Source organism: Cibotium barometz, chromosome 13, assembly GCF_041138505.1.
Source record: "Cibotium barometz isolate CiBa-2024 chromosome 13, ASM4113850v1, whole genome shotgun sequence".
In the NCBI taxonomy this organism is placed as follows: domain Eukaryota; kingdom Viridiplantae; phylum Streptophyta; class Polypodiopsida; order Cyatheales; family Cibotiaceae; genus Cibotium; species Cibotium barometz.
The window spans coordinates 47,970,056-47,979,114 of record NC_141058.1 but is presented as its reverse complement, the minus strand read 5'-3'; the positions used below and the strand labels follow the sequence as shown (position 1 = coordinate 47,979,114).

Below are 9,059 nucleotides of genomic sequence, written 5' to 3'. Positions count from 1 at the left end.
GATGTCGAGGACATTACATTTATTTCACACGAACTAGAAAAGATTCTTGGATTTCGTGAAAGAAGATTGCGTAATACAATTATCACGGAATACAAGATCAAGTGGAAGGACCGTGTCTAGGAGGACGCTACATGGGAGACATTGACTACCCTTCAGAGGGATTACCCTGGCTTTTTAGTGAGCTCAGGTGTGAGCTCTTAGAGGAAGGGAAGTATGTCATGTGCACAGTGTGTATCTACCATGTGCTACACGCACACAAGACTAGCTTCGAGGTTTGGGGAAGCTTGGAGCTAGGCAGGCTGATTGACGAGCTGAGTTAGGGATAGACTAATGGGCGGGCATCCAAGTATGAACGGGCGAGCGTCCAAGTGTGGATGCCCGATGACCGGCCAAGAGCCTATAAAGGGGTGGCCAAGGTTAGTCATTAGTTCATAGAGTCTCGTGTGTCTTTGTGAGAGCTCTATGGTTAGGAGCCTGGATCTAGTATAGACGTGCACCTGCTTTATGCAGCCGAGGCCGGCAGCAGTCTCGAGGCCCGCGAGGGTAGCTTTGTGGCGGTATGGGACGTCATGAGGTAGAGATTGGTTGGTACGTCCATCTAGTTAGCTTAGCTCGTGGCTCGGTGGGGACAGCCAAGACTTTTGGGCTTCACGTTTGTTTGGTTTGTTTGCAGGTTTCGAGTCTTGAACCAGGAGCGTTCTATGAGGTGATCCTATGGGGATTTGACACTTCCTCATTATACGGGATGCTCTATAACAGCCTTGCTAGCTTGTAACCCACCTTCTCTATCACATCATGTATCTGCTTCCCCTACTTGCTGATGGTTCTCACTAGGGCCCAAAGGAAACAATCACAATCCTTGGAGCCTCAATTTGCAAAGTCTTCATCTCAGTCTACTACTATGGAGGACGAAACCCACGAGCCTGGCAATCCAGCTCCAGCGGATTGGCAACAAGCTTTGTAGCAGATGCAACACTAGTTTCAACAACAACTTTAAGAGTCCATGGCTACATTGGCTTCTTAGATCCAACAGTTGTGCAGACGGATCACCATTCTCATACGAGTTCTGCACCAGTCGACATTACAGCATCAATACTAGACAATGAAGACAACATTCTCCCTGAGGTGGAAGGTGACGATCTTAAGACTCTTTATCGTCTTTTGCAAGCCAGTAAAACAAAGAAATTGGTAGTCAAACCCTTGAGTCCTATGGTGAACAACGCAATAAGTGTACACTTGAACAATGGCTTTACAAACTTTGCTTGTATTTTGACTCGATGGTTCTTACAGATGCCAAGAAGATTACATTTGTTGCATCCTTACTTTGGTGGCAATGGCAACATGTTGGAAAATTGGTTACGACGTGGGAAAAATTTGAGCGAGTCATTCGTAAGCACTTCATTCTTGCCAATGTGGATTTTCAAGCCCGAACTCGTTTATGCCACTTAGACCAAACTGGTTCTTTGGCTTCTTATATCTCGCAGTTCACTAATCAGATATGGAGATTGATTCTTTGTTCTTGGCAAACGTTCATTGAAGGTTTAAACCCCACACTTCTTATCTATGTGCAAAAGTACAACCTTGTCAACTTGCTACTGCCATTCATTATGTCAAGCGTGTAGCGGATCTAAATCCGAATTCTCAAACATTGGTCTCTCTAGGTTATTGTGGCAATGGTTCACGTATGGCTCGTGAAGGTTATCAACAATCCTCATCGGACAACTTTCAATTCCGACCCAACTTCCCTTGGCAACATTCGTAGCAACCTTGTCGACAAGAAGGGTCGTCTTTTAATCATTCTCAACGTTAGCAGTTCCTTCAACCACGTGCATCTGATCGTGGACAGGACTCTGGACGTAACCAATCTCGCACTCCTCGTCCTACAATGGGTTCGCCTTCTCGTGAACAACAAAAGACAAGATTGTACACAATTTGTAATGGCTACCATAGATGGTTTGAATGTCCTAAACGACCCAATGCTTCCCAAAACCGTAATGTGGAATCTTCAACTTTAGAAGACTGCTCCAATAATTCAAAAGGAAAACATGTAGTAGCTCATGCACTAGATGTTAGTCCTAACCTTGACACAGACATGGTAAATTTTATTTAGTCTGTTAATGACAACATCAAGGATTCTTCCAGCATGACTTCAGAAGAACAACAAGATGATATTGAAAAGGCCTTGGATTCTTTATCTCAAGATGATGAGTCACCAACGATGGACTTCTTTGAAGATATAGAGATTATAAAAGTGGATATCACACTTGTTTCAACCTTACCCACATGGGATGACACAATCGATATCAAGCAAGAGGATAAAGTTTTCAACACTGTAGAGAATTTCAAGCATTCTTCTAACAACTTGGATGAGTACTTTACTATTATGAAGCGGAACACTTCAATAGATACTATTCAAGTATCTTTGAGAGAATTCATGGTTGAACCTTCAGATTCTTCAACATCATCACATTGCAACATAGCCGAGTCAACTTCAAGCCCAACATTTGGAAGCAAACAAAGAAGAAGACATTAAAGAATGATGCTACAACTTGGGATTTAGTATTTAAAGCACGATAGCAAGACAATAGAGGAAACATCTTCAATATTTTTCAATGCAAGTTTCACCACAAGCATAAATGGCCTAATGACGAAGATCTTCAGCTGAAGTCTCTTATTTAGCTGGAGTCTTATTTTAAGCGGGAGGGAATGTCATGATTGTGACTTAATCTCTCTTAATTATTCTTAATTACTCTTAATCACTGAAGGGATACCACTGAAGGGTCACAACTTGTCACCACATGGGTCATCACCAAAGGACACATCTCTTCAAAGGGACACATCTCTACATCCAAAGGACATAACTATTCATTCAAGAGTCGCATCCTTTCGTCAGGGATGTGCCTCGTCATTTGTATCTCTTTAGGCCCTATTTAACAAGGCCTTGTGTCTCAATGCAAACAACACAGCTTTCCACTCTTTGCCTCATGTTTACTTAAGTACGTAAGCATTAAGATATTTTAATCATGTTTAATAAGCTAAAAGCTTAACATGCACCTACGTGATGATCTCTTGCTGAATTCTCCAAAGTGGGTTAAGAGGACTGACTTGACAATGACTTGACATACCTCTATGGTTGGGAGACGGACCTATGTAGCTTGTGCTTGACATGTCCCGGATTGGGGCTCACAAAGGGGTCACGGCATATGACAAAATATCCTAAAAGGTACTACTTCTATACCTGTTTCTTGCATTGTTGATGAGCCAGTTTGTCACCATGTACTACAATGTATGCGTGCATGTGACACTGAGCCTTTGAAGGCAATGTCGCTGAGACCCCTGGGGATGGTCACATCTTGGACATGATGCTGGTCTACCTCCAATGGCCGGCTGCGTGTACCGCCAAACCCCTATGTGCCGATAGCCACAAAAAGCGAGTGATCTTTCAAGGTCGAAAACTGTCCCAGAGCCTCTTCCAAAAATCTGAGAGAGAGTGCGGTGAGAGGCCTTGAAACTGCCTGTTTCCTGCTGCTGCCGGGGTGCCCATGACCTCGGGCATCTGAATCCTACAGCAAAGCTGTGCGGTGTATGCAAAAAAAGGGGCACCCGGAGTCTCCTCCCTGTTAGCAAGATTAGATTATTATTTTTGAGGTCACTTGCAAGTTGCAGCTGACTCTGAAGGGCCTTGAAAGTTTGGTTCAAGTCATGTCTCGTTATGCCTTGTTACTAGTTAGGATTTGATGTCTCAATCTATCCTTTGAAATTTTTGGCTTTGTAGGGGGTGATGTTTTGTTCTGGGGTTATGGCTCTGACCATTGTGTGCCACCATGACCATGGTCTCTCAGGCTTTGTACTTTGCTCAATCCACTAGGGGCTTGCTTGATATGTTACCACAAGCCGCCTCCCTGTGCACATTGTTTGAAGGTGTGACTATGGGCAATGGTCAGTGGGAAAGCAAGCAGGGACTAGTGTGTCTTTATGTTCGGGTTTTGTTCTATTAGCATGTGGTCTGTAAAGGCCAGAAAACCACATTGTGGAGGTAAAACATTAGGAAAGAGGAGGTGGTGTTATAGGGTCTCATTTGGCTTAACGTCACTGATTTTACAATGGGATGCATTGACATCCAATATTGCTTTGCCACTTTGATCTAGCTTTTTATTTTAGATATTCATTTTTCATTTCTGTATTTGACTTTGCACTTGGATCTACATAGAATAGAAGTTTGACTCGGGCAGATTGAGGAGTGATCCTATCTATATTACTTGGGGTGCTATTGCATGGTTGACTCAATCTGGGCTTCTTTTGGAGGGCAGGGGAGTACGATCTATTATACTTGTCTGTAGGGGCATAGCTCAAAGATGTTTACTTTAGGATATCCCCAAGTTATGATACACACCAACTTTGTTGAGTATTGACACCACTTGGGAGATTATTGCTAGTATCACGGCTTGGCATATCTGGAAGACCAGATGCTGAGAGGCCTTGGAGTGTCCCAGTGTATTTGCAGTATATATGACAGTGGAACCATGGTATTCTCTTCTCCTCCACACCTACGGTGCTTTTATATCAGCATAGTGCCCCAAGTGGTTGAGATCTCCCTACCTTTTGGCTTGAGATCTCCCTTTGTATGATTTTATTTTACTTACTAGAAGTTTAAAAAAATTTGAAGTTTGACTTAAACCTTTTGTAACAAAACATCATGTGAATGCCGTGTTAGATTTGGCACCATGTCTCTACGACCAACTTCCCGTGTGGAAGAGCGGAAGAAGGGTTACAAGTTGGCTGTTGATGCTGAGGAGGCTCGACGGAAGAGAGAGGACAACATGGTTGAGATTCGGAAAAGCAAGAGGGAGGAGAATTTGTTAAAGAAACGAAGGGAAGGGATGCAACTGCAGGGTTTTCCTTCTCCTGTACCTGGCTATGGCATGGGTGACAGAAAGGTATCAAGAAGAGAATTTGTTTAGGTTGCCCCAATTGACCATCATCTCATCTTATGCTGAACAATAGCAGGCCTTAAGTTTGTAACATCCCTTACCCAACTTATTATGATTACTGAACTTATTGTGAGTTTACGGTGATATGCGGCATGTACTAGCTGGAAAACTTACCTGCCTTGGTTGCTGGAGTCTGGGCCGATGACCCTTCCACACAATTGGAGGCGACAACTGAATTTAGGAAGCTTTTGTCTATGAGTTAAGATCTCTACTTTTTGTCTATCCTGTGGAGCACATGCTTCCCGATTTGCGTCTCTTCCCAGTGTTATTACATAACCAATTTGGCTGGTTGCTACTGGGTCTGTGGTGTTTGACAGAGCGAAGTCCTCCTATTGAAGCAGTTATTGCATCGGGTGTGGTTCCTCGTTTTGTTCAGTTACTTGTGCGGAGTGACCTTCCTCAGTTGCAGGTTTTCCCTTTCATTTGCTTATATATGTGGCTTTATGTCCTTATCAGTTGTCTTTTTCTGAACATCAGTATCTGATGCATCATACTTATGCTAACCTTCTGCAGTTTGAGGCAGCGTGGGCTTTGACCAACATTGCCTCAGGCACCTCTGACCATACAAGGGTTGTTATTGAGCATGGAGCCGTACCCATGTTCGTACAGCTTCTTAGCTCTCCCAGTGATGATGTGCGAGAGCAGGTATTGGAAAAAGCTTGCCCGGTTCTAGGTGGTGGTGGTTTTTACAGTGCCAATGGTTTCATAATTCTACATCATTTGCAGGCAGTGTGGGCCTTGGGAAACGTGGCTGGTGATAGTGCCAGGTGCAGAGACCTAGTTCTTAGTAATGGTGCGATGGCGCCCCTGCTGGCACAATTGACTGATAATGCTAAACTATCAATGTTAAGAAATGCAACATGGACGCTTTCCAATTTTTGTCGAGGCAAACCCCAACCTCCTTTTGCAGAGGTATTGTTTTCTGGCTTTGACTTGGAAGGCTCTTTTAATTAATGCAGATTGCAGTTGATTCTACTGAATTTGTGCCCTTTCACCCTTTTGTTTCAGGTTGAAGTAGCTTTGCTCATGTTGGCTCGACTCATAAATTTTGATGATGAGGAGGTTCTAACGGATGCATGCTGGGCTTTGTCTTACCTGTGTGATGGGTCAAGTGAGAAAATCCAAGCAGTAATTGATGCAGGGGTCTGTCGCCGCTTAGTGACACTTTTACTGTAAGTATGCCATTAATTTTAATGGACGTCACTTTGGCGTTTGTAATTTTGTGGATATGCCAACATCATTTCTTCTATCTTTTCAGTCATCCTTCACCTTCAGTCCTTGTCCCTGCTTTGCGGACAGTGGGTAATATCGTGACTGGAGATGATGGTCAAACTCAGGTGAAGGTTTCTTTTTCTCAGTGCATGTCCCTCAATAAATTTGCATGGATTATAAGAATAAGATTGTCTCTCACTGCACATAACAGCTTTCTCTGAGGGATATAGTTATTTGGAGTTCTTCTCCATGGGGATATCTCCTTGCGTTATAAGGTGATGAATATCTTCTTGTGTATTAGAGTGGTCGTGTTGTGTGGTGTGCGCTGCGTCTATGTAAAAGAGATTAGAGAACAGATGACAGACAGACAGACAGACAGGTAGGTAGGTAGGTAGATAGATAGATAGATAGTTAAAGAGGGAGGGAGGCCAAATGGGTGGATGTACAGATCGACGGATAGACAGACTGACAGTTGAAGAGGATAGATGGAAGGACAGTTGGACAGATAGGTAGAATCTGATAGATAGAAAGATAGATAAATGAAGAGAGAGAGAGAGAGAGAGAGAGAGAGAGAGAGAGAGAGAGAGGTTTCATGCAGCTTGCAATGCGGGCAGGGGTTTTAGTAGTTTGGCTTGTATGTGCATGCTTGTGAGTGATGGAGGGCTTATGAACTCCTTTTTTGCTTGTAGTGATCATATTTTGCTTTGGAAGTATCTATATAGTTTTTGTATGTTTTCCTGCTGTGGAATGCAAACAACCTATTCTTTGCCGTATCTGCAGTATGACTGAATCTTTGATTGTTTTGGTGGGATCAGGTAATTCTAGACCATCAAGCCCTTCCTTGCCTGTTGGCGCTACTGTCACAGAATCACAGGAAAAGCATTAAGAAAGAAGTTTGCTGGACAGTGTCAAACATAACTGCAGGGAACAAGGCTCAGATCCAGGTCAGCTGTCTTAACTTCACAGTATACTGCGATGTTGATCAGCTTTGGGTATAAGTACCTACTACTCACTCCGCTCTTGTCAGCTTTCAGGCGGTCATTGATGCCAATATTGTTCCCCCTCTAGTTTCTTTGATATCAAATGCTGAATTTGATGTCAAAAAGGAAGTTGCTTGGGCTATTTCAAACGCTACATCTGGTGGCTCAAATGAACAGATTAAGTCAGTATTCTTCCCTTTCAATACTTCGCCTTTTGTGCTCATGCTAGTCTGATGTCTTGATGACCATTTGAGGTTAATTTGCTCATATGAACAGATTAAGTCAGCATTCTTCCCTTTCAATACTATGCCTTTCGTGCTCATGATAGTCTGATGTCTAGATCATCTTGATGATCCCCATTTGAGGTTACTTTGTGGTTTTTGAGCAGGTATCTTGTCAGCCAAGGCTGCATAAAGCCCATGTGTGATCTCCTCACTTGTTCAGACCCCAGAATAGTCACAGTTTGCCTTGAGGGACTGGAAAATGTCTTAAAAGTTGGGGAGGTTGAGAAAGACTCAGGAAACTGTGGTGGCATCAATTTATATGCCAGGTTTATTGAGGAAGCTGAAGGCACAGAGAAGATTGAGACTTTGCAGACTCATGATAATAATGAAATCTATCAGAAGGCAGTTAAGTTGCTAGAGACATACTGGGTTGAGGAGGAGGAAGATCAAACCATGGCACCAGGCACTGAGAATGGTTTTACTTTTGGTGGATCTATCCCGGCCACTGCTTTCAATTTCAGCTAACCTTACCATTGCAGACACTGTTGAGTAATACCAGGAAGCTGAAATGGACGGATATTGCATGTGGACATACAAGGTGCCAGAGTCAGGAGTTCATTTGAATGTCTTTAACAATGTGATTCTGCTGCTTGTGTGCACACATTAACCAGTCTGTCCACTTGCTAACTTATAGAGTCACTGGGTCTTATACAGAGTCAAGAGTCTGGACTATCTGATGTGGGGGTTTCAGCCTGCTGAAACACTCTACAACTAACTAACAGGCACTGGAAGATCTGTTTTTGCTTGCTTGTTCTCTTAAAGAGCAACAGTTTGTTGCTGATCACTGGCCCACCAGTCAAGCAAAAGTGGGGAGCAAAACCATCAAATCAGAGAGGGGATCTACATTGCCAGTTGCAGAGGGGACTCGGCAGCACACATCACACCCATGCACTGCGTTGCATGTCACACATCCCTCACTGCGTTTCATACACAAAAATGAGCATGTCTGCCTGCACACTCCAAAATGCATGGGTACACGCCATTGACTGCATGTGCACTCACAGAAATGCATGCACATTCACCATCATTGACATCATGTGCACCTGTTGCTTTTTTGCGGTAAGGGTTCTACTGTGGTTGGGAATGCTTTTCGACAAGTGAGATGGCCAAAGACATATGGACTGTTCTCAGTGCATGCCTAAATTCACAATAATGGCATGTGAAGTACAAACAATTTAGACATATGGACTGTTCTCAGTGCATGCCTAAATTCACAATAATGGCATGTGAAGTACAAACTTTTTCATTGTAATCTGGCTTGTCATATGTTATTATCACGATTATGATGAAAAATTTACTGTATGTCATTCAGTTTGCAGATCATGAAAGTTGGTTTACTTATATGCAATGGATATATGACGTCTGGCTCTCGAGTAGTCAAAGTAGTATACTAGGGTAAAATTGTACATGCTATTTTAACGTTGGTAGTTACGAAATGTTTTTGAATATGTCGTGAATCTGTCCTTGGGTTTTAGAACCATCCCCACAGTCGGGATGGAGGGCTATGGCCTCCCCATTGCGGGTGACACTGCTGCCCGCTCCCATTGCAGGATGCCCATGATGCTCCCCTATTGATGAGTGGTGATCGTGTC

The 9,059-nt window shown here is 43.3% G+C and overlaps 1 protein-coding gene across 2 annotated transcripts in view; it reads left to right on the top strand.

Moving 5' to 3' along the window:
- The window catches only part of LOC147632765 (importin subunit alpha-1-like), a 24,394-nt gene extending 15,609 nt beyond the window's left edge, over positions 1 to 8,785 (top strand). The window contains exons 2-11 of one of the 2 annotated variants that reach the window (XM_086807620.1): positions 4,715 to 4,937; positions 5,093 to 5,189; positions 5,309 to 5,400; positions 5,505 to 5,636; positions 5,718 to 5,903; positions 6,000 to 6,163; positions 6,250 to 6,328; positions 7,019 to 7,147; positions 7,238 to 7,365; positions 7,572 to 8,785. In XM_086807620.1, coding sequence (XP_086663746.1) covers positions 4,725 to 4,937; positions 5,093 to 5,189; positions 5,309 to 5,400; positions 5,505 to 5,636; positions 5,718 to 5,903; positions 6,000 to 6,163; positions 6,250 to 6,328; positions 7,019 to 7,147; positions 7,238 to 7,365; positions 7,572 to 7,932 — 1,581 coding nt within the window. In that variant the 5' untranslated portion in view covers positions 4,715 to 4,724 and the 3' untranslated portion in view covers positions 7,933 to 8,785. Of the gene's footprint in view, positions 1 to 4,714; positions 4,938 to 5,092; positions 5,190 to 5,308; positions 5,401 to 5,504; positions 5,904 to 5,999; positions 6,164 to 6,249; positions 6,329 to 7,018; positions 7,148 to 7,237; positions 7,366 to 7,571 lie in introns of both variants that reach the window. The other variant, XM_086807619.1, reaches the window with a different exon arrangement.
- The last annotated feature ends 274 nt before the right edge of the window (positions 8,786 to 9,059 follow it).